The sequence below is a fragment of the Pecten maximus genome, chromosome 1, assembly GCF_902652985.1.
Source record: "Pecten maximus chromosome 1, xPecMax1.1, whole genome shotgun sequence".
Lineage (NCBI taxonomy): Eukaryota > Metazoa > Mollusca > Bivalvia > Pectinida > Pectinidae > Pecten > Pecten maximus.
Window position 1 is genome coordinate 54,744,115 of NC_047015.1, and position 27,985 is coordinate 54,772,099.

The 27,985-nt window shown below is 36.8% G+C and overlaps 1 protein-coding gene and 2 long non-coding RNA genes across 4 annotated transcripts; all 3 read left to right on the forward strand.

The window, feature by feature from the left end:
- The first annotated feature begins 1,924 nt into the window (after positions 1-1,924).
- Positions 1,925-26,707, forward strand: LOC117338268. 2 transcript variants are annotated; one of them, XM_033899553.1, is made up of 5 exons: positions 1,925-2,381; positions 10,670-10,822; positions 11,595-11,606; positions 20,756-20,957; positions 23,094-26,707. In XM_033899553.1, exons 1-5 carry the CDS (start codon positions 2,139-2,141, stop codon positions 23,195-23,197), a joined length of 714 nt encoding a protein of 237 aa, XP_033755444.1. In that variant the 5' UTR covers positions 1,925-2,138; the 3' UTR covers positions 23,198-26,707. The 2 variants fall into 2 exon arrangements, with proteins under 2 accessions (XP_033755444.1, XP_033755452.1); XM_033899561.1 differs by lacking the exon at positions 11,595-11,606.
- LOC117338282 lies at positions 14,356-14,760 on the forward strand. Its single transcript, XR_004534996.1, has 3 exons — positions 14,356-14,535; positions 14,603-14,674; positions 14,742-14,760. It is a non-coding gene; the product is annotated as an uncharacterized LOC117338282 (long non-coding RNA).
- LOC117338288 lies at positions 14,887-16,047 on the forward strand. Its single transcript, XR_004534998.1, has 3 exons — positions 14,887-15,542; positions 15,610-15,926; positions 16,028-16,047. It is a non-coding gene; the product is annotated as an uncharacterized LOC117338288 (long non-coding RNA).
- Positions 26,708-27,985: the final 1,278 nt, after the last annotated feature.

Sequence of the window (27,985 nt, forward strand, 5' to 3'; positions counted from 1 at the left end):
GACTTGACTAAGTCATGTTTTATATATGAGAAGACTTGACTAAGTCATGTTTTATATATGACAGGACTTGACTAAGTCATGTTTTATATATGACAGGACTTGACTAAGTCATGTTTTATATGTGAGAGAGCTTGACTAAGTCATGTTTTATATATGAGAGGGCTTGACTAAGTCATGTTTTATATACGAGAGGGCTTGACTAAGTCGTGTACGCTTTATATATGAGAGGGCTTGACTAAGTCATGTTTTATATGTGAGAGAGCTTGACTAAGTCATGTTTTATATACGAGAGGACTTGACTAAGTCATGTTTTATATACGAGAGGACTTGACTAAGTCATGTTTTATATATGACAGGACTTGACTAAGTCATGTTTTATATGTGAGAGAGCTTGACTAAGTCATGTTTTATATATGACAGGACTTGACTAAGTCATGTTTTATATATGAGAGGACTTGACTAAGTCATGTTTTATATATGACAGGACTTGACTAAGTCATGTTTTATATATGAGAGGGCTTGACTAAGTCATGTTTTATATATGAGAAGACTTGACTAAGTCATGTTTTATATATGAGAGGGGTTGACTAAGTCATGCTTTATATATGAGAGGACTTGACTAAGTCATGTTTTATATACGAGATGGCTTGACTAAGTCATGTTTTATATATGATAGGGGTTGACTAAGTCATGCTTTATATGTGAGAGAGCTTGACTAAGTCATGTTTTATATATGAGAGAGCTTGACTAAGTCATGTTTTATATATGAGAGGGCTTGACTAAGTCATGCTTTATATATGAGAAGACTTGACTAAGTCATGTTTTATATATGAGAGGACTTGACTAAGTCATGTTTTATATATGAGAGGACTTGACTAAGTCATGTTTTATATATGACAGGACTTGACTAAGTCATATTTTATATATGACAGGACTTGACTAAGTCATATTTTATATATGAGAGGGCTTGACTAAGTCATGTTTTATATGTGAGAGGGCTTGACTAAGTCATGTTTTATATATGAGAGGACTTGACTAAGTCATGTTTTATATATGAGAGGGCTTGACTAAGTCATGTTTTATATATGAGAGGGCTTGACTAAGTCATGTTTTATATATGACAGGACTTGACTAAGTCATGTTTTATATATGAGAGGACTTGACTAAGTCATGTTTTATATATGAGAGGGGTTGTACTAACCATGCTGTACTTATATACTTACATTAAGTCTAGCCTATACATGTATTCTAAATAGAAATTCGAGACTTTGCATTAGTCATTTCGATTCTTGAACCATGATGCATTCGTGTATCAGTTGAATTTATACATCGAAGATGTATATGGCCATGTACAAATTTAATCCGTGTTCTAAAAGGTTTATATAATTGTACGCAGATACCTCAATATACTCTGTCTGATCACTGGGATTTGTTACGAATGATATGATGGCCCGGTCAGGGCACGAGTCAAAAAGTTGTCTTCCGTCGTCATTTGTTTTACTATGTTATATATATAATATATATATATCATTTGTAACGAATCCCTTTGGTATATGATGTCCGTCAAGGGGCACGTATAATCAAGCACATTCTATTAGTTATTTACGGAATATAATTACAACTGATACAAATAAACGGATTTAACACATAGTACGTCTCTGATTGAACATGTCCACTGTGGAAGAATATAACATTCTCAAGTAGTGGGGGTCTTTTTAGTACCGATCCCCACCACAAGAGAGCTCTTATCGACTTCATACAAATCAATAATAAATCGCACTAGTTATCCTGCTAATTACACGAACAATGAAGCTAATTGACGGGCCCGTTTGAACCACGTATGTACCTGTGATACCGGTGGACTATTTTTAGAACGGTGCGCTATAGCCAGCTAGCGTCCGTTGCCAGGAAGTGTCATAATCATTTCTAGTCGTTGGGCCACTGGCATGAAAGATTTGTAAACAGTCTGGGCTGTAGGATATTTACACCTGGTAAACGCAGACGTAAACAGCACAGACTGGACATTTTACCTATAACTTGTCAGTTTTAATATACGGATATGACTTTGTGAGAAATCGGACAGTGTGAATTCCTAGGTGTGAATCGCTATATTACGGATTGACAGACGATTCGGTGCTATGTTGAGCGCGCCAGGTCCCAGACCCCATGTGCTCTTTGGGCAGGGTAAAAGTGCGAATACTTTACTGACGGAAGATGGGTGCCACTATCCGGTTATTTCGCCGGCCTATACGGACAGGATGCGGGCAGCATCCGCCCCTTACGAATACGGCAAGGGCGTGAGGGCCATGCATAAAACTACTCTTACGATAGCAAAACCGCCCTGGGACTCCCGGGACGCATATAAGACGTCTAATAAACAGGTAAGTCGCGATAAATTACTTTAATATTTATGTACATGTATCTAGTTTCAATTGTAATAATGTGGGATATCACAGGCGAGATGCCGACAGAAAAAGTGTCGGGTAAGAGAGTTGTTGGATAGGACAGGTAAAGGACAGGAGACGTGTAGGATAGAAGAGGTGATGGAGGACCGGTGATGAACATGCATGAGAAGAGTAGGACAGTGGAGGAGTAGGACAGTGGAGGTGTAGGACAGTCGAGGTGTAGGACAGGGGAAGTGTAGGACAGTCGAGGTGTAGGACAGTGGAGGTGTAGGACAGTGGAGGTGTAGGACAGTGGAGGAGTAGGACAGTGGAGGTGTAGGACAGTGGAGGAGTAGGACAGTGGAGGAGTAGGACAGGGGGAGTGTAGGACAGTCGAGGTGTAGGACAGGGGAGGTGTAGGATAAAGAAGGTGTAAGAAAGTAGAAGTGTAGGACACTGGATGTGAAAGACAGGAGAGGTATAGGACAGTAGAAGTGTAAGACAGTGGAGGTGTTGGAGAGTGGAGGTGTAGGACAGTGGAGGTGTAAGACAGTGGAGGTGTTGGACAGTGGTGGTGTAGGACAGTGGAGGTGTAGGACAGGGGAGATGTAGGACAGGGGAGGTGTAGGACAGGAAAGGTGTAGGACAGTGGAAGTGTAGGACAGTGGAGGTGTAGGACAGTGGAGGTGTAGGACAGTGGTGGTGTAGGACAGTGGAGGTGTAAGACAGTGGAGGTGTAGGACAGGGGAGATGTAGGACAGGGGAGGTGTAGGACAGGAAAGGTGTAGGACAGTGGAAGTGTAGGACAGTGGAGGTGTAGGACAGTGGAGGTGTAGGACAGTGGTGGTGTAGGACAGTGGAGGTATAGGACAGTGGTGGTGTAGGACAGTGGTGGTGTAGGACAGGGGAGGTGTAGGACAGTGGAGGAGTAGGACAGTGGAGGTATAGGACAGTGGTGGTGTAGGACAGTGGAGGTGTAGGACAGTGGTGGTGTAGGACAGTGGAGGTATAGGACAGTGGTTGTGTAGGACAGTGGAGGTGTTGGACAGTGGAGGTGTAGGACAGTGGAGGTGTAGGACAGTGGAGGTGTAGGACAGTGGAGGTGTAGGACAGGTGAGGTGTAAGACAGTGGAGGTGTAGGACAGGTGAGGTGTAAGACAGTGGAGGTGTAGGACAGGTGAGGTGTAGGACAGTGGAGGTGTAGGACAGTGGAGGAGTAGGACAGTGGAGGTGTAGGACAGGAGAGATGTAGTAGAGAGGAGGTTTAGGACATGACAGGTTGTATAATGGAAATGCAAGATCTGAGATATGGATATTATTGGTTGTAAGATACCTGTAGTCATAGTGGAAGGGAAATAAAAAAGATCTGATGGAAAGTTCCAGAGATAATGTAATGTTTGGTTCAATATTGTGAATCATTTTTTGTCTTGTCATCATCATTCAGAGATGAGATCTTAAGTGTAGGTACATGGTTTGTAATGAATGATAATAATCTATAATGGAGTTACATTTAATGTAAACATTGTATGTACACTGTATATCATCATTCATATCCAAACCCTGTGGTGTAAGCCTCTAGACAGAACATGAAAACGCTATTTAGAGGAGTCTTGCTAATAGAATATCCTGATGAACCAAAACAATTTTCTAAACACATTACTTCTATAACTGACATGTTTGAATTTAAATGTATTTTGAAGCTATTTTATTAAAGTATTAAAGACACAAACAAAACACTAAGCTAATATTATGATGGCCTATTAAATTTGTTGTTATATTATCATTGTTGTTGACATAAAGTGATAGATTCAGTATTTTATGTGTCAGGGAAATAAAATAAGGTCATCAATATTTATTTTGTTTTTTTTTAATTTGAGGACGGTATTAACCAAATTTTCTGTATGTTCTTATGCAATTGACCAAGTAGTCAATAACTGTATGAAAGTAACAGAACATACAAGACCTCATTAACTAATGAGTTTTTACCTTATCCTTGCTACAATTAATGAGCCCTGTTTAGTCAGTGATCCTGAAATGTTCTGACATCTTCTGTCTTGTTGGAATCATACTGCCAACCCTCCATGTTTGGGTTTGTTTGTTGGGTTTATTACCCAATGAACAGCCAGGGTCATTTTGAGGTGGGGTCCCCTTGTAGTAGTCAGTGACTACCTCACTGGAAACATATGAGAGGCCCGCTGCATGCCATCCAGAGCAATTGGGGTAAAGTGTCTTGCTCAAAAACACAACCAAGACAACACAGACCGACCCGTTTCTCAGCTTCCTAAGATTCACAAAATGATACAGGCAGGGAATGTCAAACCATATACCTCAGATCTTCACCTTGAGGTTACGTGGCTGGCCTTCTAACCGACTGAACTATGGCAGCCCAATATTTGGAAGAAGACACAATTTGTTACCCAAATTTAATAAGTATAGCTTCATATTAATTTTCCACTGTTGTGTCTGGGTTTTTTCTCCTACAGTAATTGTCAATGGAACTTCACATTAGGGGTCAATGTATGAAGTGAGGGTGTGTCATGTACCAAAAGTAGGTCACTCTGACCTACACTTTGACCTTTGACCTACATCAAGCTTGAAAGTAAAAGCTTGTCCAGACACCATCTACTAGAGTCACTGAAACTTCTTGGGACATGGGCTCACTCACTTAAATTACATCGAAGGAAAGGTGTACATGCCTATCAAACAGGATGGGATTTCATGGATTTTTGTACGACATGTATTTACTTTTAAATACCATTTTGTGTTATTGGATGCAGATATTTGATATTACTCATTTAGAAGGTAATATTCCCCCTTCTAAGTTTGAATATGTGAAATAAAACATTTAAATAAGTGATATCACCAATTCAAATCAGGCCTGTCCATTTTACACCTTAAAATGGGTGATGGAAGTTAATATTCTCCACTTCTAAGTTTGAATATGTGAAATAAAACTTCTAATTAAGTGATATCACCAATTCAACTCAGGCCTGTTCATTTTATACCTTGGAATGGGTGATAATATCAACTAAATAAGTGATATTGCCTCTTTGATATTCTGATATTGTCTACTAAAATGATCAAGTGATATTACTGAATTCATTAGATTTTAAACCATGAAATACACACAAAAAAAGGTGGAATCACCATAGAATACATGTTGCCAATGGATGTGTGATTTAAAAGCTTAACATAAAGTTTTGATTTGTTAAAAGGAGGTTTTCAGAAGAAGGTCTATAAATTTTTCTGCGGCTTGTCAATTTAAACATAGCGGTTTCTCAATAGAAATCTTAATATTTTGCAATTATGTGAAATTGATGTTGTAATCTCTTTCTAAATCATAATAATAGTAATAATAAAAGAAGTAATAATACTTCCAACATCTTGTCTCATTTAGATATTTTGTTGGATCATACAGTGTCTAAGCCTTGTTAATAAGATCTTATTAGTTATGTTTCATGAAATCACTCCTAGGATATACTAATTTTATGTATTTGATTAATTTTTATCAAATTCTACTTTTTTAAAAATGCAATACTACTTCAGCATAAGATTCTGATTTGGTATTTTTTCATCATAATAATTCGTATCATTTCCAGTAATATTTAAAAAAAAACCAAAACAAAAACAAAAAAAAAAACAATAACCTCTTTTTATATGTGTATTTTTTTTAATCATGCGAGCGAAATGCTACATAAAATTTACCTTTTCTTCTGACTGCTGACCAATCTTATGATTACTCTCCTATGAAATCATGTTTTTAACTTTTTATTGTTGATTGATAACATACATGTATATTAATGGAGAGAATTTATTGATTTTTAAATATCACATAATATTACAAATAAAAATATGATCTTTTTAAATTGAAATGAACATCAGAAAACATTTGAGTACATATAGCTAAGCTTATGATACACCTGATTTTTGTAAACCTCTACACCTGGCCGAACATACGTATATATATATATATATATACATATACCATCTTCAGTCATATCAACAACCGGGGATCTGTATTAAAATCCTATCTGCCTAGTCCTTTCGGATTTGTATGGGGCCTTTTAAAGATTTATCGTAAATCCTTGTCAAAGCATTCTGTTGTCCCTGGTCACTATAAATATTGACCTATTCACCGTCCAACTTGTTTGTTTTTAAATTGAGACCTATAGACCTACTGCCATTTTTCAACTAAATGTTGTATAGAATTATGTGTACACTCGAGGCTTCCGATACGAGGCTACAATTGTCTATACAAACAGATATACGGTACTCGATCACCACCCACCGAAGCTCCGATATCACATTGACACCTGGGTGTGTTCTCTTGCATTGATCAGTAATCATTGGCTTTCGGTTTTGTTTGAAGTAATTTACTCTGTATACATGTAGAGGTGTAAGTTATAAATAAAATTATCCTTCACTAAGGTTGTATCATATTTCAGACAATTTTATTTGATATTTGTTCATTCACAGATTGTTTATTCAGGAAGGATTATAAAACCCAGCAGAACACAAGTGGCTGTATGAAATTTATTTGTTTTCATTTCTTATTAACCATTGTATCATACAACTATAAATATGAAAAATTGAGTTCTAATTTCCCCCGCGCATATTATTTTGTCAAGTTGTGTAATCTTGAACTACAAACAAGATGTATCACGAAAATTACCCCAAAGCGTATAGTTTACATATTTAAATTGCAAAATCACCCCCCCTCCCTCCTTGTGTAAAATATAACCTCATTTACAGTATATATCAACTTCATTGATAATGAAATAATACAATGGATTAAGTTCACCTTAATTAATCAATAACAGATGCCATTATGATATTTAGGGACTTCATTCTACGCGTACATCCTCTGGAAATGTAAGAAGTTAAGTAAATGAAAAATGAAATTGGGGGCCTAACTTGGATTTAAGACTGAATTGAAGGAAGAATCATTGAGCATTAGAATTGTACTATCACTGGTGTTTTGTCCAGACCAGATCCATTTTCCTTTTCATTCTCTCTTAGAAGCTCCAACTAAATGCTAGCTATGAAAGTGGTACATGTATATTGATTTTTCATATATTTATGATCACACTACGCTCTTTGAGTTTATAGCCAAGCCCGGTTACACTGGTAATTAAATAGATTGATTAGCGAGAGTAATTAAATCACATGATCGATTAAATTGTTCTAATTGTGAATTTGCTCAGCAATGCCTGGACATCAAGCCTTGTACAGGGAAATTCTTTGTTTAGTTCCTTCCCATACAGTTCCTTTAAATTCGAGGCAACATACATTTATTAAGATTTGTTAGCTACGTATATGACTCAATAAGTACAATTTTTTAATTCAATTTTAATCCAAATAAAAACAAAATTATTTGTGGTTCATGTTAATTTGTAACAGACAACTTATTTTGGAATAACTTTTATTTGTTAAAATCTCAAAGAAAATGTGATAAATACAAAAATTGCATTTACTACTATGTTTTGTTAAGCTTACAATACTTGCAAATAATGGTGTATCTCGGCATACAATTAATGCATTTAATCGATAAGAAAACATGAACTATATCGATAATGATTTAATCCGGCTTTGGGTATAACTGCCTGTATATGTATATATGTTTTAAAGTTTTACTCAATAACATGGTCGTATTATATTTAATTCTGGTAATTTAATTTACATTTAATCCAAAGTTGAATTAACTATTTTTATAACCTCTACACCCCTTTGAGACCATGAAATGGTGGTCCAGATCAATGAATAGACCGGTCTACTTGAGTCATATAGGGATGAGGTATTTCATTTATTACTGTTTTAATTCCAAAGAACATAATTAGCAGTAGGATTTAAATACTAAATTTTTATAAAAAAAAGAAGTTAAAATTGGAAGGTGGAGTATTTTAGGGGGGATGGAATCACCGAAGTGGACAGAAAATCAGGTAAAGAATATAAATACATGTAATATCGGCTGTAAGTAAATCTAGGAAGTGGTATTGGGTTTATATTATAATGTCATACAAGTTTCTATGAAGACCTTAATGACAGATTTTTTTATTCTGTACCTGGTACATTTTTTCTGTATCTAGTACCAGGTAGTTCAAAACCTGCAGTTTTTTGTTTTTTTCGCTGGATTGGAAAAAGAGAAGCAGCTTGACACCAACTACACATAAGAATTAGAGTTGACTTTATAAATGTTTCAATAATATTTTTGCATCACTGCCACCATATCAAATTTGACCAGCTAAGGAATTAGCTCCCCACCAAACATCCCCTCCCCAACTCCCTTTTGCCTTTTGACTTGCCTCAAAGAAAAGGGCCTGCACTATTTGTCACACTGGAACTTCTTACGTGGGGAAACATATTCATCTCACATGGGGTATGGGTTCACTTGCATTGAACTTTTGATGCTGCCCACTAAAATTAGTAACATTCCTGAATTCACATTTACACCACCAAATGCAGTTACTGAATTACTGCATGGATACAATGGATTTGCCAAACATTCAGTTGTAGAACTGGTTCCTACACAAATTAATCATCTGTGCATTCTTTGCATAAGATATCATTTCTTACGAGGTGTGTGGTTTGATGCTCCCTACCCATAGCTGTTAAGAAACAGACTGATCTGTGATGACATGTACTTCCATGGGTAAGACACTCTTACTCAAATTGCTCTGGACATCATTCAATGGCCTTCTGTATTTTTTTAGTGAGGTAGCCACCAGCTACTACAAGGAGACCCCAACTCGAAATGACCCTGGCTGTACATGGGGCGATTAACCCCAAAAAACAAATATTTCTTCTAATTTTTTGCCAATTTTTTTGCTTTAAATGTGGTGGTAAAAATTGTATACTTTATACTGTATTTTATAGGATGATCAGTAAACCTGTAAATAGATAAAGTTAGAATTTAGAATGGAAAGGAGAATGTTTTGTCTGTATTTAGAGTTAAAAGGATAAAATTAGGATAAAGAATGGGAAGGAGAATGTATTGTACATGTTAATTGTTAAGAGGATAAAATTAAGATTCAGATTGGGACTGAGATAAGTGGATTTTCATGTTTATTGTTTAAATTAAAATTAGCATTTAGAAGAATTGGAAAGGGCATGAGAGTATATTCTCAATGTTTATCATTAAAAGTTCATGCTGGCAGTTCCTTTTAATATGTATAGGCTTCAATATCATTTACATTTTAGATATATACTTATTTCTTTTTATTGCAGCTTGTGAAAGGCTAAATAATATATATTTAGATTCATGTTTCTTGACTCTCGTACAAAGAGCAAATCACGAACCTCTTAAACACTGTGAACATAACACAACAATTCTTAATATATCTTTTGCTGAATATTCATTATTGACTTTGAACAAAATTGATTTTTTATTGATATAGCTAGCTGAAGCATGACTTAAGATCTATTCATGTCAATGGAAAATAATTACCTAGCCAGTGTAGGTCTATATATCATTTTTAAAAATCATGTTTTTTTTTCTGGAGTGGAACTACTGTGTATAGTCTGTGAGAAATAATGAGTAAGACTCGCTTTGGTATATTAGACTGTTATGGGAAAATTGGGTTCATGGCATGGAGGGGTTGACACAAAGACATGTTAAATACATGTAAATAATTTACTTCTACAACGTTATTCCAATGAATTTTAGTAAATCAATGAATACATGCCCTATAAACTGACAATGAAAATAAATGCCTTTGAAATACTTTTTGACGGATCTTTTTTAGATAAGATATATGGGCTTGGCTAGAATCTTATGAAAGATTGTTAGTAACCTCAAGTACGCTTATATACACATAACGGGTGTACTTAGTAAAACCATATGCAAGGAAAAGTTTCCATGTGAAAATAATTCTTTTTTTATTCATTTGCATATTTTTATGTAGTGTAAAAATGTCGAGAGTGTTTGGTTAAAATCTTCAAAGTGATTGATTAGTGAGCTTAACTTTTAATATTTCTATTTGTATGCCATCCTCTTTTCCTGTAAAAAGTCGGGGTGTGCTTATAGGGGCAGCTGGGCATATTAGGTCAAATACAGTATGTGTTTAGAGCCAGTGCTTGTCTGAAATTGGAACAAAACATTTTCGAACAATAAAAATAATATTGAAGAAAAAAAAAACTGAAAAAAAAAAATGAAACGCATTATATATCTTCGATTTTCATTTTCGTGGAGGGCGGGGCTGTGGGGTGTATTCAAAGTCTGATAATATGTGATTTTATGAAAGGTTGAAATGAGTGCTGTCATTGAAACATATTTTTTTCTACTTCAGTATTTTGGTGGCAGTAAATCACTTAATCCAGTAAGACGTCCCCCACGATGTCCCTCGATGCACACATCCCAATGGGACATCGGTCAGAACCAGCAGGATAAATATTGGGACACCCACTACAAGGGTACATTCCATGAGAAAGAAATTATACCGGTAGGTATACAACGTGGGCACTATGTTACCTTCATCGCTTCACAAAACATCACTTTAAAATTATGTACATACATGTTTCAATCTGCTCTTCTCATATCTTAAGTTATTAACATTTTGATTGTAAACCTGAAGTTGATTGGTTTACAGTTCTGATACGTTTAGTCTTTATAAGAAAAATCGATAAATTATTCAAATGTTAAAGAGGAAAAAATCAAATTCAAATTATATCATTGAGATCAGCATATTTTGTATATCTTGCTTCAGGGCAATCAATTTGACTAATGCCTGTGCACGAAATATATAGGCTATGTAAAGAATTATACCTTTTTAACCTAAAAGAGATGAGTTATACATCAAAAACTCTGACTGGAGCCTTTTGTAAAGAATCAAAATGCACAGTATACCTACCATGTATAAGACCATCAAGGATGAAAACTCGTAAGCCTTAATTATTCATCTTATAAAACAATTACCTGGTAATATAAGTTTTTTTCCCAAGCAATGCCAATTTTGGTTTTAATTATAATTACAATACATGTCAACAGTACATGTACATTGTATACTGTATTATCTATATACAATTATATAATATTTCTGTATTTTTTTTTTACATTATTCAATTTTTCTGTCAATCTAAAATTTGTATTCTAATAATATTATTAACATTTTGTCTTATCTAAATGATCTTCTGATATTTTTTTCTTTGTTATATTTACATTTATACTGGATCTTTGTACTAATGGTGTATGGGTACTCCATCTATTTCTTCCAGGCTACAGCACGAGTAAGTTTACATCTTGTAGCTTCGTGGTATATAGTCTTTCTTAATTCATCAGTGATATCATGTCAATGTACAAACCTGGTTTACCAACATGCAACATTTTCTAAATAGTGGTATATATCATGTCAAAATTAAGGATTCCCTTGTTTTAGTAAAGAGTTGTGTGAGTATATACTCTGTATACTGTCTGGGTACTGTCTGTTAACGTTAGAGGTGAGATAATCTGGACTTGGTAACTATTATTGAAGACATCAGAATGTTTGGAAGAATAATTTTATCATTACCCCTTTTCTTATTGAATTAGCACAGTGGGGAGCTTGCTGGTTTCTGAGGGTAGGTGGTCATACTGTAGGGAGATGGTTTCTAAGGGGAGGTGGTCACTGTAGGGAGATGGTTTCTAAGGGGAGGTGGTCATACTGTAGGGAGATGGTTTCTAAAGGGAGGTGGTCACCATAGGGAGATGGTTTCTAAGGGGAGGTGGTCATACTGTAGGGAGATGGTTTCTAAAGGGAGAAGGTCCACCATAGGGAGATGGTTTTGAAGGGGAGGTGGTCATACTGTAGGGAGATGGTTTCTAAAGGGAGGTGGTCACCATAGGGAGATGGTTTCTAAGGGGAGGTGGTCATACTGTAGGGAGATGGTTTCTAAAGGGAGAAGGTCCACCATAGGGAGATGGTTTTGAAGGGGAGGTGGTCATACTGTAGGGAGATGGTTTCTAAAGGGAGGTGGTCACCATAGGGAGATGGTTTCTAAGGGTAGGTGGTCATACTGTAGGGAGATGGTTTCTAAGGGTAGGTGGTCATACTGTAGGGAGATGGTTTCTGAGGGTAGGTGGTCATACTGTAGGGAGATGGTTTCTAAGGGTAGGTGGTCATACTGTAGGGAGATGGTTTCTGAGGGTAGGTGGTCACTGTAGGGAGATGGTTTCTGAGGGTAAGTGGTCATACTGTAATGAGATGGTTTCTGAGGGTAGGTGGTCATACCATAGGGAGATGGTTTCTGAGGGTAGGTGGTCATAATGTAGGGAGATGGTTTCTGAGGGTAGGTGGTCATACTGAAGGGAGATGGTTTCTGAGGGTAGGTGGTCACTGTAGGGAGATGGTTTCTGAGGGTAGGTGGTCATACTGTAGGGAGATGGTTTCTGAGGGTAGGTGGTCATACTGTAGGGAGATGGTTTCTAAGGGGAGGTGGTCATACTGTAGGGAGATGGTTTCTGAGGGTAGGTGGTCATACTGTAGGGAGATGGTTTCTGAGGGTAAGTGGTCATACTGTAGGGAGATGGTTTCTGAGGGTAGGTGGTCATACTGTAGGGAGATGGTTTCTGAGGGTAGGTGGTCATACTGTAGGGAGATGGTTTCTGAGGGTAGGTGGTCATACTGTAGGGAGATGGTTTCTGAGGGTAGGTGGTCATACTGTAGGGAGATGGTTTCTAAAGGGAGATAGTCACTGTAGGGAGATGGTTTCTAAGGGGAGGTGGTCATACTGTAGGGAGATGGTTTCTAAGGGGAGGTGGTCATACTGTAGGGAGATGGTTTCTAAAGGGAGATGGTCACTGTAGGGAGATGGTTTCTAAGGGGAGGTGGTCATACTGTAGGGAGATGGTTTTGAAGGGGAGGTGGTCATACTGTAGGGAGATGGTTTCTAAGGGGAGGTGGTCATACTGTAGGGAGATGGTTTCTAAGGGTAGGTGGTCATACTGTAGGGAGATGGTTTCTAAGGGGAGGTGGTCATACTGTAGGGAGATGGTTTCTAAAGGGAGGTGGTCACCATAGGGAGATGGTTTCTAAGGGTAGGTGGTCATACTGTAGGGAGATGGTTTCTAAGGGTAGGTGGTCATACTGTAGGAGATGGTTTCTAAGGGGAGGTGGTCATACTGTAGGGAGATGGTTTCTGAGGGGAGCTGGTCATACTGTAGGGAGATGGTTTCTGAGGGTAGGTGGTCATACTGTAGGGAGATGGTTTCTGAGGGTAGGTGGTCATACTGTAGGGAGATGGTTTCTGAGGGTAGGTGGTCATACTGTAGGGAGATGGTTTCTAAGGGTAGGTGGTCATACTGTAGGGAGATGGTTTCTAAGGGGAGGTGGTCATACTGTAGGGAGATGGTTTCTAAGGGTAGGTGGTCATACTGTAGGGAGATGGTTTCTAAGGGGAGGTGGTCATACTGTAGGGAGATGGTTTCTAAGGGTAGGTGGTCATACTGTAGGGAGATGGTTTCTAAGGGGAGGTGGTCATACTGTAGGGAGATGGTTTCTAAAGGGAGGTGGTCACCATAGGGAGATGGTTTCTAAGGGTAGGTGGTCATACTGTAGGGAGATGGTTTCTAAGGGTAGGTGGTCATACTGTAGGGAGATGGTTTCTAAGGGGAGGTGGTCATACTGTAGGGAGATGGTTTCTGAGGGGAGGTGGTCATACTGTAGGGAGATGGTTTCTGAGGGTAGGTGGTCATACTGTAGGGAGATGGTTTCTGAGGGTAGGTGGTCATACTGTAGGGAGATGGTTTCTGAGGGTAGGTGGTCATACTGTAGGGAGATGGTTTCTGAGGGTAGGTGGTCATACTGTAGGGAGATGGTTTCTAAGGGGAGGTGGTCACCATAGGGAGATGGTTTCTAAAGGGAGATGGTCACTGTAGGGAGATGGTTTCTAAGGGGAGGTGGTCACCATAGGGAGATAGTTTCTAAAGGGAGATGGTCACTGTAGGGAGATGGTTTCTAAGGGGAGGTGGTCATACTGTAGGGAGATGGTTTCTAAGGGTAGGTGGTCATACTGTAGGGAGATGGTTTCTAAGGGGAGGTGGTCATACTGTAGGGAGATGGTTTCTAAGGGTAGGTGGTCATACTGTAGGGAGATGGTTTCTAAGGGGAGGTGGTCACCATAGGGAGATGGTTTCTAAGGGGAGGTGGTCATACTGTAGGGAGATGGTTTCTGAGGGTAGGTGGTCACCATAGGGAGATGGTTTCTAAAGGGAGGTGGTCACTGTAGGAGATGGTTTCTAAGGGTAGGTGGTCATACTGTAGGGAGATGGTTTCTAAGGGGAGGTGGTCATACTGTAGGGAGATGGTTTCTGAGGGTAGGTGGTCACCATAGGGAGATGGTTTCTAAAGGGAGGTGGTCACTGTAGGAGATGGTTTCTAAGGGTAGGTGGTCATACTGTAGGGAGATGGTTTCTGAGGGTAGGTGGTCATACTTTAGGGAGATGGTTTCTGAGGGTAGGTGGTCACCATAGGGAGATGGTTTCTAAAGGGAGGTGGTCACTGTAGGAGATGGTTTCTAAGGGTAGGTGGTCATACTGTAGGGAGATGGTTTCTAAGGGGAGGTGGTCACCATAGGGAGATGGTTTCTAAGGGGAGGTGGTCACTGTAGGGAGATGGTTTCTAAGGGTAGGTGGTCATACTGTAGGGAGATGGTTTCTAAGGGGAGGTGGTCACCATAGGGAGATGGTTTCTAAGGGGAGGTGGTCACTGTAGGGAGATGGTTTCTGAGGGGAGGTGGTCACTGTAGGGAGATGGTTTCTAAGGGTAGGTGGTCATACTGTAGGGAGATGGTTTCTAAGGGGAGGTGGTCATACTGTAGGGAGATGGTTTCTAAGGGGAGGTGGTCACTGTAGGGAGATGGTTTCTAAGGGGAGGTGGTCACTGTAGGGAGATGGTTTCTGAGGGTAGGTGGTCATACTGTAGGGAGATGGTTTCTAAGGGTAGGTGGTCATACTGTAGGGAGATGGTTTCTAAGGGGAGGTGGTCACTGTAGGGAGATGGTTTCTAAGGGGAGGTGGTCACTGTAGGGAGATGGTTTCTAAGGGTAGGTGGTCATACTGTAGGGAGATGGTTTCTGAGGGTAGGTGGTCACCATAGGGAGATGGTTTCTAAGGGGAGGTGGTCACTGTAGGGAGATGGTTTCTGAGGGTAGGTGGTCATACTGTAGGGAGATGGTTTCTGAGGGTAGGTGGTCACCATAGGGAGATGGTTTCTAAAGGGAGGTGGTCACTGTAGGAGATGGTTTCTAAGGGGAGGTGGTCATACTGTAGGGAGATGGTTTCTAAGGGGAGGTGGTCACCATAGGGAGATGGTTTCTGAGGGTAGGTGGTCATACTGTAGGGAGATGGTTTCTAAGGGTAGGTGATCATACTGTAGGGAGATGGTTTCTGAGGGTAGGTGGTCACTGTAGGAGATGGTTTCTAAGGGGAGGTGGTCATACTGTAGGGAGATGGTTTCTGAGGGTAGGTGGTCATACTGTAGGGAGATGGTTTCTAAGGGGAGGTGGTCACTGTAGGGAGATGGTTTCTAAGGGTAGGTGGTCATACTGTAGGGAGATGGTTTCTGAGGGTAGGTGGTCACCATAGGGAGATGGTTTCTAAGGGGAGGTGGTCACCATAGGGAGATGGTTTCTAAGGGGAGGTGGTCACTGTAGGAGATGGTTTCTAAGGGGAGGTGGTCATACTGTAGGGAGATGGTTTCTGAGGGTAGGTGGTCATACTGTAGGGAGATGGTTTCTGAGGGTAGGTGGTCATACTGTAGGGAGATGGTTTCTAAGGGTAGGTGGTCATACTGTAGGGAGATGTTTTCTAAGGGGAAGTGGTCACTGTAGGAGATGGTTTCTAAGGGGAGGTGGTCATACTGTAGGGAGATGGTTTCTAAGGGGAGGTGGTCATACTGTAGGGAGATTGTTTCTAAGGGGAGGTGGTCACTGTAGGGAGATGGTTTCTAAGGATAGGTGGTCATACTGTAGGGAGATGGTTTCTAAGGGTAGGTGGTCATACTGTAGGGAGATTGTTTCTAAGGGGAGGTGGTCACTGTAGGGAGATGGTTTCTAAGGGTAGGTGGTCATACTGTAGGGAGATGGTTTCTAAGGGTAGGTGGTCATACTGTAGGGAGATGGTTTTGAAGGGTAGGTGGTCATACTGTAGGGAGATGGTTTCTGAGGGTAGGTGGTCATACTGTAGGGAGATGGTTTTGAAGGGGAGGTGGTCATACTGTAGGGAGATGGTTTCTGAGGGGAGGTGGTCACCATAGGGAGATGGTTTCTGAGGGTAGGTGGTCATACTGTAGGGAGATGGTTTCTAAGGGTAGGTGGTCATACTGTAGGGAGATGGTTTCTAAGGGGAGGTGGTCATACTGTAGGGAGATTGTTTCTGAGGGTAGGTGGTCATACTGTAGGGAGATGGTTTCTAAGGGGAGGTGGTCATACTGTAGGGAGATGGTTTCTAAGGGGTAGGTGGTCATACTGTAGGGAGATGGTTTCTAAGGGAGGTGGTCACTGTAGGGAGATGGTTTTGAAGGGGAGGTGGTCACTGTAGGGAGGTGGTGTCTTTGGGTAAATGGTCACTGTAGGGAGGTGATGTCTTAGGGTAAATGGTCACTGTAGGGAGGTGATGTCTTAGGGTAAATGGTCACTGTAGGGAGGTGATGTCTTAGGGTAAATGGTCACTGTAGGGAGGTGGTGTCTTTGGGTAAATGGTCACTGTAGGGAGGTGGTGTCTTTGGGTAAATGGTCACTGTAGGGAGGTGGTGTCTTAGGGTAAATGGTCACTGTAGGGAGGTGGTGTCTTTGGATAAATGGTCACTGTAGGGAGGTGGTGTCTTAGGGTAAATGGTCACTGTAGGGAGGAAGATGGGTTCTCAAAGGATGACTTATGAGGGAAGATGGTTTCTTAGAAGGTGGTCTCTATCTATAGGGAGCCTTGTGGTGGTTAATATGATAATGGATGTACATGTAGTTGCTGTTGTTGTTTAGTGACGTAGGTGTTGTGGTAAAAGTGACTGTAAGGTAGGAGTTTGGCATAGGAATGTAGTTTCTGGAGAAGCTGGGTCATTTTAAGGAGTTTGTAGCTAACGAGGGTGACATTACATGGAGGTGGTCGGTAAAGAGAGGTGTTTTCTATATACAGGTTAAAGTTTACATGATATCACTACTGTCCTCTGGCCTTATAATTCTACATAGAGGAAACATATATGAGAATTAGACAAATTAAATCATAACAAAATCAAGATATTAACATCCACAGTAATAAAAAATCTGATACTTAGATAGTGAATATACTGTACTGTGGTCTTGATGAACCCAACTTTTCTATAATTTTGGATTTTCTCGTGACAAAATCACACGTGCTCACAGTTACATATACATTTTATCGTTGATGAGGCTGATAAACACTGTTATCTTAACTGAATAAACCTCGTCAATCTTACTTTACACTTATATCTTTTTGTAAATGATTACTCAAGGATCATAGTTATACAGAATTAAGTAAATTTCCAGGCTCGTGAACTTCTTGTGCCAGCCTCAGAATGGTACTTGCACAGACAAATGGTTATGAGAAAATCCAAAAGTGTGGAATAGATATGTGATATTCAATTTAAAACTGGATCATTTGGATTTTGAGAAGAAAACTGATTAAAGTAGAGAGTGAAACTTTATATAAATGTTTGTAAGCTTACAACTGAAAAATCCTTCCTGTTATAAAGTGATATTACTGACCATTCATAGATGTTTATGAGCAATCAAAAATTGTCATCTGTTGGACTTCTCATAAATGTTTTCACGTTATTTCTAGTAAAATGTCTTAGTTCAGAACAGGATAATTTAGACATTATTTTTAAGTTTCAAAATTAAATTGGATGATCTTTTGTTAATCTTAAGAAATGGCAAAAGGATTTTTGAAAAATGATATGAATTGTTCGTTTCATTGGGAATGAAATACTAAAGAGTGTAAATTTGATTTCATTATTCCTACACTTGAACTTTATTTTTGGCAACGAGGATGATTTAAATTGATGCAGTTTCCAATTATCTTCAGTTGTTATATTTAGATGTTTAACTGTAAAAATAAATGTTGGAAAACATTATCTGGTGTCATATGTTTCTAAAATACAAAATGTATATCATAAAACTAAGATTTTTGATAAATGATATGTATTGTTGGTTTCGTTGGAGAGGAAACACTTCAGAATGTAAATTTCATTTCCCTTAATTACAAAAAAATAAAGCGTCTTCAACTGTTTTTTAAATACCTAAAGTTTTAGAGAGTTTTAAAACTCGTAAATTACATTTTTTTTTACGGTATAGGTTCATGCATCGCTATATCTTAGACCCATTTCACTATTTATAGGAAGAAATCACAATTTAATGCATATGAAATTGGTTATAGTCGCTCTAAATAACTAAGTGCATCTTTGAAAATGATACATGGTTATCATCCTTTAATTTTTCAATCACTTTATGAACATTTCTCAATTTCATAAAAAAGTTTATTTCTATATTTCCAATTGCCATTTATAAAGATAACGAAATGGAACGTGTCACCAAATTGATCAAATAAATTTGTAGTTCCTGTGAGGTTATGTACATGTAATGGAAACTGTACATATATTAGTATAAAATACCAGCGTATTCATAGTTTACATGTACGCTTTACTATACAAACATAAGCTGTAGGCATGGCAAACTCAGAATTATAACATTTAACTACCTGGTATTTAATTGTTTATACTGAAGTACCAGGTTCAGATTGTAGCTATGGCAAACTCAGAAATATACATTTAACAATGTATTAATGTATACTGATGTACTAGGCTATTGGATGCATGGCAAAGCATAACTCTACAAATTCAATACTGCCTTTAATATCTAATTTTAAAGAATTATCACAAACAAATAACAGGAATGAAAACAGAAAGATAATCAATAATAAGGCTAACGATTCCTAATTACAAGTATTATTTTATAATTAACTATGATGTTTCTAGCTCAGGAGACAATTCATCATTATAATATTATTGCCATTAGTGTCATTGTCAATATTTATAGTAAAATGTGAATTTCTCGCTTCTTCTTCTTCAGTTGGTGTATTTTTTCATATTTATGATTTGTATCCATCTTGACGTTGTTTAAGCATTTGTAACTTCTTTAGACTTTAAATTTTCTATTAATGCCTGCAGCAATCTGATTAAAATCAGCTGTTACATGGCTACGTTTACTATGTACTACACTTTTTCTTATCATCATTAAAGGTCCATATCACGATCACATTGGTAATTCTATATTTCTGATACATCTTGAAGTTTAAATTTTTGCTCGCTGATAATTAAGAAAACAATTTTTTCTAAGACTTGTTTCATGAAATCTCACATGAAATGAATAACTCATTTAAAATCCGGTATACATGTATATTTTCTTTTGTACCCATTCATGTAGCGACCTTTAGTGTAACACACTTATTCATTATATTGTACTGCTTCTATTTTTCCAATTTTAAATTGATTGACAAAACCACTTCCATGTGTCCATGTGGTCATCATTTCTGTTAGAGAGTCTGCAAGGTGTTGGATAAAGGTGACAGAATTAATAGTTTTCGTTAGCTGTGATGTGATTTTATAACAGGAATATTTGGTGATAGATCACTTCATCTTAATTTATAATTCATCTTAGTGAATATGAAAAAAGTGGTACTGCCTAGGTATCTAATTTTTTTTTCTAATTTCAGAATGATTTTTATTTTATTTTTTTCATGTATACACTGTATATATAATTTTATATAATTCAAAACAAACAAAAAATCATTTCTTAATTATGGTATTGTAGGTATATTCCAATGATGGTTTCAGTTAACAGTAATAAATTAAACCGTTCAATTGTTTCATATCAAATCTTTTCCATATATCAACACTTAATTGTTATTTTGATTCTGCCAGTCATTTAAGATAGTTTCAGGATGAATGTGGCATACGTGTAAACATTCTAATTTTATATCTTATCCAAAGATTTGGAATAGGGGTTTAGATAGTCTTACTATTATCGTAAAACTTCAGTGGAAGTTGAAAATTTATGAATATTACCAGTACCTGTAATATACTGAAATGCTGAATTTTGGCATGGATTTTCCTTTGAGTTCAACATTGGTAATCATACATCCATTTAAAGTAAAAATATTGTTTAGATATATGTTATAGCTGATCATTAACTAATATTAGTGTGCTAAACTCCTTAAATGCAGTAAAATCAATATGGTTAATAAATGAATACTGTACTATTTTTTCTATTGGAATTTGGTTAACAGTATATTTTTCAAAACTTGATGGATGAAGCTACATTGCAGTCCATGAACAGCAGCTCTTGTTTATAACATGAATTCAATTACATCAATATACATGTTCCACCAGGCTAATCGACTACACATGACGTCGCTAGTCAACAGGATCGATCAGACGGAGGGTGCAGATATGAAGCAGACTATTAAATCGGACAAAAATCACCCAAACTACTGGTCGCAGTACGGACGGATCCACAACAAACTCGGACACATGTTAGGGACAGGTGTGTCACGGGAACCACCTGTACGGAAAAGTTACAATGTGATTACAGGTAGGTATAGAAATCAGGTGCAAAATAATAAAATTTTAGTCACAGGTATTTCTAGAAATTAGGTACATGTGTATACATGTATATATGTACAGACACATAAGATAAATATAGAAATCAGGGATCAAAAGGATGAAATTTTAGTGATTGGTATGAAGAAATCAGGTGTGTGCAAACACAGGTGTTGTAAATGTAGAAATCATGGATTAACAGGATGAAATTTTAGTCACAAGTATTAATTTATACAAAACAACAAAGTCCAGTAGTAATGTTAATTGGATTTATTAATGAACCGAAACTAACTAACTATATTTTGGCATTCTTAGGGGCTACTCTGTAAAAACTAACATTCTGCCTGGGGTTTATAGTACCAGCACTATAGGTTAGCCCAGGAGGTCAGAAGTAGCACCTGGGGAGAGCCCGGCAGGTGTATCCATAAAAGTTAAATAATGAAAAAGAACATGATAGCTTAAATTAACCCTCAAAAATAAATTGGGGGATAAAAATTCAGCAAATATTGAATTTTAAAGGCCTAAATTAAAGAATTCCGTAAATATCAATAAGGCAGTCAAAAAGAACTTATGATAAAATTCATCTTACAGAGTAGCCCAATGATGGTAAGTGACATGATATACAAAAACAATGTAATAGAGTATGCGAAAAACCAGCAGGAATACACAAACATACATACATTCATTCATAAAGAAACTGTTAAAGCAATCTCTGCCATGCAAGTACATATTTTCCAAACCTTGTCTTAAAACAATCGATTATATGTATAACCATATACAATCATGTACAGTGAGCATATGACAGTTGTAACTGTACTGATACAAAATAGAATCACTTCGCACCTAAAATTAAACTAAGCATTGCAATTAAATAAAACATGACAATAACTTGCATTGTCTGTGACTGACTAACACCACTGCTCACACCAATTATATGAGATGCAAAATGCTGTCAATAAAAAGATGACACCTGGCAGGTGTGTAAGCGAATATAACCAAACTCTCAGAGATTGACACCCGGGGGGAGCCCGGCAGGTGTGTAGCTAATATAACCACAATCTAAGAGATTGACACCCGGGGGGAGCCCGGCAGGTGTACATGTATAAACTAATATTATGACCACATTCTAAGAGATTGACAAGCTAATATAAACACATTCTAAAAATTTTGACACCCGGGGGGAGCCCGGCAGGTGTAGATGTTAGCCTAAAATTTTAAATGTAGGAAGACTTGGGGAGAGCCCGGCAGGCATCCTGTATATACTTAATTATATAATAAATAAAACTTGGGAGGGTTGGCGGGTGTTGACGATCAAGCAGATGAACTATCTCTAGAGTCTAAGTATTAATAGAAATATAAGGTATGTACAGGTTAAATTATGTGTAGAAATTGAGAGTAAAAACTGAGATTTTGATTACACCAGCTATGTCTTGAACTGTTGCAATATGAACATATGTGGTATTTATCCACAAATTGTTTTAAATCCTGTCCAGAAATATTAAAGCCCCCATTGTAATTTTTGCAAAATCATCAATTTTAAAGTTGTTAGCTAGAAGTATTTAAAAAATAATCCTTCCTCAAACTTTAATACTTAACTTTGGCTTATTTGAGGATAAAAACAGGATTAAGCTTTTATATTGGGGGGGGGGGGGGGTCTCTCTCTTATTTGAGGATGTATACAGTACTAAACTTTTGTATTTGAGGAGGGGCTTTTATGAGGGTAAATACAGTACTAAGCTTTTATATTAGGGGAGGGGGCTAATTTGAGGATAAATATGGTACTAAACTTTTACACTAGTGAGCGGTGCTTATTTGAGGATAAATACTTACTTAACTTTTAAACTAGTGAGGGGGGCTTATTTGAGGATAAATACAGTACTAAACTTTTACTCAAGGAGAGGGGGCTTATTTGAGGATACAGTACATGTATTGATAATGACAATTAAATCTAATAAATCTTTTTTATTTAGAATTTCACAGCATAATGTTGCAATATGCCAGAACACAAGATTTTGTCAAAATTTCAGGTTTAAAAGACTCTTTTAAGTCACAGTTTTAAATAGTTAAAGAAATGAAGATTAAAAAAAAAGAAAACGTTTCATCATGTTTTGTTATTTGTGGTGTGCAGGTGAAGAGCTAGGACCAGCCTGGGAGGATGTGAATCGGCGAGTGTCGGGTAACCGAGTATTGTACTCAAACCGGTGTGAAAGAGCACCATTACTATTAGGCTAACACATTCTCAGAGCACCTGGTAGCCTGCCATGGGGAAGAATGAACTCTTATCACAAAGTGAAGGAACGGTTCCAAAATCAACAGATTTGTATACTGCATGCCAAGAAATATTGATCTTTTAAAAACCAATGGACTACCACAGAAGGACGACTCTAGTGTATCTCAATGTCAAATCATGATTCCTCAGTAAACAAAATTGTCAAGTATTTTAATACTCCCAGTACCATTCTATAACAAAGTGGTATGGCAATTCATATAAACTATCAACTATAATATCCACCAGTCCATAGTCATGGGAGGACTTAAGGGGCATTGTTAACTCAACATTGAGGATGTGTAAAGAATTGTCCATTTCCGAGTGTACAGGGCGGTGACATGTATAGGTGTATAGGTCCCTGCTAATGGACTAATCAGGGAGGTGGCACATGGAAGTGGAGTCATCAGGCCTAGTTAGTTTCATCAAGATCCCCTAACTGATAAATTTTTTTTTTTTTTTTTTTTTTTTTAATTTAATAATCCATAAGTGCACATACAGAATTTATATAAGGAAATATTGTTTTCTCATAAAGTAATATTTCCTATAGGAAATTCTAAGTTAAGGGATTTCCTTAAGTTCAGGATTTTTTATAAATTTTGAGCTAGGCCCTCTCACTCAACGGTTCATGCTGACCATTTAAAGGGAGACAATTGATATTTGAAGTGAACAGTACAGACAAAGTTGATTGACAACAAAAGCCTATTCAGGGTTAGCAGGTTGTTTGCCTGAGAAGATGGTTTGATACTACAGGGATCCCAGCAGACACTGCATACAATATTAGTGTAATTCTTAGTTTTCTATTTCTTAATTGTTATAAGCACGTGTTTGAATTCACATCCCTGCTGACGTATTTCATTTCATTACGCTTCAATGCCAAATATGATTTCCTCATTGTTAATCCAGCTTGTTATTATTAAATAATTGTATGTATGATATATATTACCTGATATTGTATTCATCAAAAACATATTTTTTATAATGTTGATTTTTTTAGAATTTAAGTTGTCTGCATGGCAGATTAATTATATAAAAATGTAATTGTACAATAAGACTCCAGTTTTATGAGCATTTCTAAAATCATAATTCTGTTAAAGTTCACTAGCTCACTAATTAGCAGGATATTGTCTGAGATTGTTTATTTATTTTTGTAAGTATATGCAAGAATTTTCATTATTACCAATAACTTTAAAAGCATAATTTTCTAAGTATAGAGTTTTCTTTATAACCAATTTATTTAAGAAGTATCAAGGCATTCGTTTTTAGAATATAACATTTGATAATCTATATTTGAATCACAATAATCATACTTAAAAGAGTTTATCACTTTTCAAGTTCTTTGGAAAAGTGAGCTTTTAAATCATGTCTTTCCAAATCAGTGAGCTTTCAAAATTACCAGGTAATATCCTTTCGCTTGAAAAACTGGTAAGTCTTTAAAGCTCTGTGTAATGATGGTACATGGGTTTTTAAAGTAATGCTGTGTTAGCGATTACCATTCCAGCCCCCATCAGCTGTCAAGCTATCTTTATACTATACATCTGACAAGTTAAACAAAGGGAATTAACTCTAGATAGATCAGAATGGCAATTTCATGTTAAGTTTTTTCCAGTCTCCCATTGGGTCTTGCACTGTAGATGTCATACGACTTCAGTATTACTACATTTTATCATTAAATTTATCAGATTTATCCTCATTTATTATCAAAAATGTCAGATTTATGCATTGTTTTGTGACCTGTGATAACGTTTTGTGTGAATTTTTATTTAGTTTTTCTCTGTTACATCTTTTTGTGTAAGATGATGGGCAGTCATATATAAATCAATATAGAAAAAAACACATTTAATTATTTCAGAATTGAAAATTCTAAACCCCAGCTTTTATTCATCAATGTATGCTTTCATACATTTTTTTTTTAATTTTCTGTATAAGTATTTAAATATTCAAAACTCAAGTGAAAATCTGAACTTGTGTTAAATTTTTGTTTGAAAATGAGCAAAATTATTTCCTAACAATTTTTCGTTTGAAAATGATTGAAATAATTTCCTGACAGAAAGAACATTTAAATCTAGTTGATAAAGAATTTCTTTTCGAACATTTAAAAGACAGAATGATTTGAAGATATATATGGTTACCTGTAGTGCTATTAAGCCAAATACCTTTCCATACATCCTGTGTTACTTGTAAATGCCTCATTCCATACTACATTCCATTAACATATTTTTCATTATACCCAGTGCAATTTTATAGTTAAAAGTAGATAGGAGTTGTATTTATAATTTATTTACAAGAGTCACCTCTATTTGTGATATAAGCGATATTCCATTGTGTACACAATATATGTATTTTATGTCAATTTTTTGGATAAGAAAGTAAAAGCATTAGAAAATATATAATAACCAGCACTATTTGATTACTCAGACTTCAGTTTTAGACAAATTTCTTCGTCTTAAAAAAAAAATCTGAAAACCTGAAACTTTTTTTTTTTTTGGGTTGTTATAAAATACATGTAATATTAAGAAAGATAATAAACTTTTTAATGAAAAATACAAACTTATATAAAAAGGTGATAAGTTTACCAATCGGTATTTAATAGAAAAATACTCTTTCTACTGTGAAACTTGTCTATATGCCTCTCATCCTGACACAAACATGCTGGATTAGACAGGATGTCGGAGTACACATGTGTTATAATCTGTCAATGTTAAGAACATATGATTCCTGCAGTGTTTGTGTGATTCTAAGTGCTTGTGAGGTTGCTTTGTATTGAGTTTTTGTGAATATGCTACGAAGTATACGACATCAAAAACCATATATTTTTATACATTACCTATTTTATCATTTAACATACATCTAGAAATAAAGGCACATTCATACATAATTAGCATCAGTAAAATGCCAAGAAATATAAATAAAAAAGACAAAAGACAAGATGTCAGTCCTTGGCCATATTGCACACAGGGATTTGGTACCACTTTCCAGCCAACCACCCATATACTTGTACCACAATATGTATGTACCATGAGATGTATCCCTTGTTTACAAATATCATTTTACATACACATTTATACATATAGCTGTGCTCCATCATCAGAGCCACTATAAGGCATTAAAGTTCTGTTTGTCTAAAAAGATAAGATTTTTTTTTTCTACAATATTATTGTGCCTTGTTATTAATTTTCTTGTATATGAGGCGAACTACAAATTTTTGTGTTGTAAAGTGTGAAGGGTTATACGTAGTTGACTAGAAAATGCTGTCAAGTTGATAAATTTGCTACCATTTGGAATAAATACTGCCTTAATCATAATGAAAATAACCCTATGTAAAATAAAATGCATTATGTTAATAAATTAATGCAAAGAATTAAGAACTGCTCTACCTAGTCATTTGATTAATAAAATTCAGGGGCAAAAGATTTCAGGGTCCAACTGTCTGACCCACCATACTGTCAATAAATCAGACATTTAACAAAACCTCATACCTAGTTTGTTGTTCTTGTATATTAGTAGTTAGTAAGAGAATCCACTACTTTGTAAAGGAATCCCCTACATAGTAAAGGAATCCCCTACTTTGTAAAGGAATTCCCTACGTAGTCAAGGAATTCCCTACTTAGTAAAGGAATCACCTACTTAGTAAAGGAATCACCTTCTTAGTAAAGGAATCCCCTACTTTGTAAAGGAATCACCTTCTTAGTAAAGGAATCACCTTCTTAGTAAAGGAATCCCCTACTTTGTAAAGGAATCACCTTCTTAGTAAAGGAATCACCTTTTTAGTAAAGGAATCCCCTACTTTGTAAAGGAATCCCCTACTTTGTAAAGGAATTCCCTACTGTGTAAAGGAATCCCCTGCTAAGTAAAGGAATCCGCTACTTTGTAAAGGAATCCCCTGCTGTGTAAAGGAATTCCCTACTTTGTAAAGGAATCACCTTCTTAGTAAAGGAATCCCCTACTTTGTAAAGGAATCCCCTACTGTGTAAAGGAATCCCCGACTTTGTAAAGGACCCCCCTACTGTGTAAAGGAATCCCCGACTTTGTAAAGGAATCCCCTACTGTGTTAAGGAATCTCCTACTTTGTAAAGGAATCCCCTACTGTGTAAAGGAATTACCTTCTTAGTAAAGGAATCCCCTACTTTGTAAAGGAATCCCCTACTGTGTAAAGGAATCCCCTACTTTGTAAAGGAATTCCCTACTGTGTAAAGGAATCCCCTGCTTAGTAAAGGAATCCCCTACTTTGTAAAGGAATCACCTTCTTAGTAAAGGAATCACCTTTTTAGTAAAGGAATCCCCTACTTTGTAAAGGAATCCCCTACTTTGTAAAGGAATTCCCTACTGTGTAAAGGAATCCCCTGCTTAGTAAAGGAATCCGCTACTTTGTAAAGGAATCCCCTGGTGTGTAAAGGAATTCCCTACTTTGTAAAGGAATCACCTTCTTAGTAAAGGAATCCCCTACTTTGTAAAGGAATCCCCCACTGTGTAAAGGAATCCCCGACTTTGTAAAGGACCCCCCTACTGTGTAAAGGAATCCCCGACTTTGTAAAGGAATCCCCTACTGTGTTAAGAAATCTCCTACTTTGTAAAGGAATCCCCTACTGTGTAAAGGAATTACCTTCTTAGTAAAGGAATCCCCTACTTTGTAAAGGAATCCCCTACTGTGTAAAGGAATCCCCTACTTTGTAAAGGAATTCCCTACTGTGTAAAGGAATCCCCTGCTTAGTAAAGGAATCCCCTACTTTGTAAAGGAATCCCCTACTGTGTAA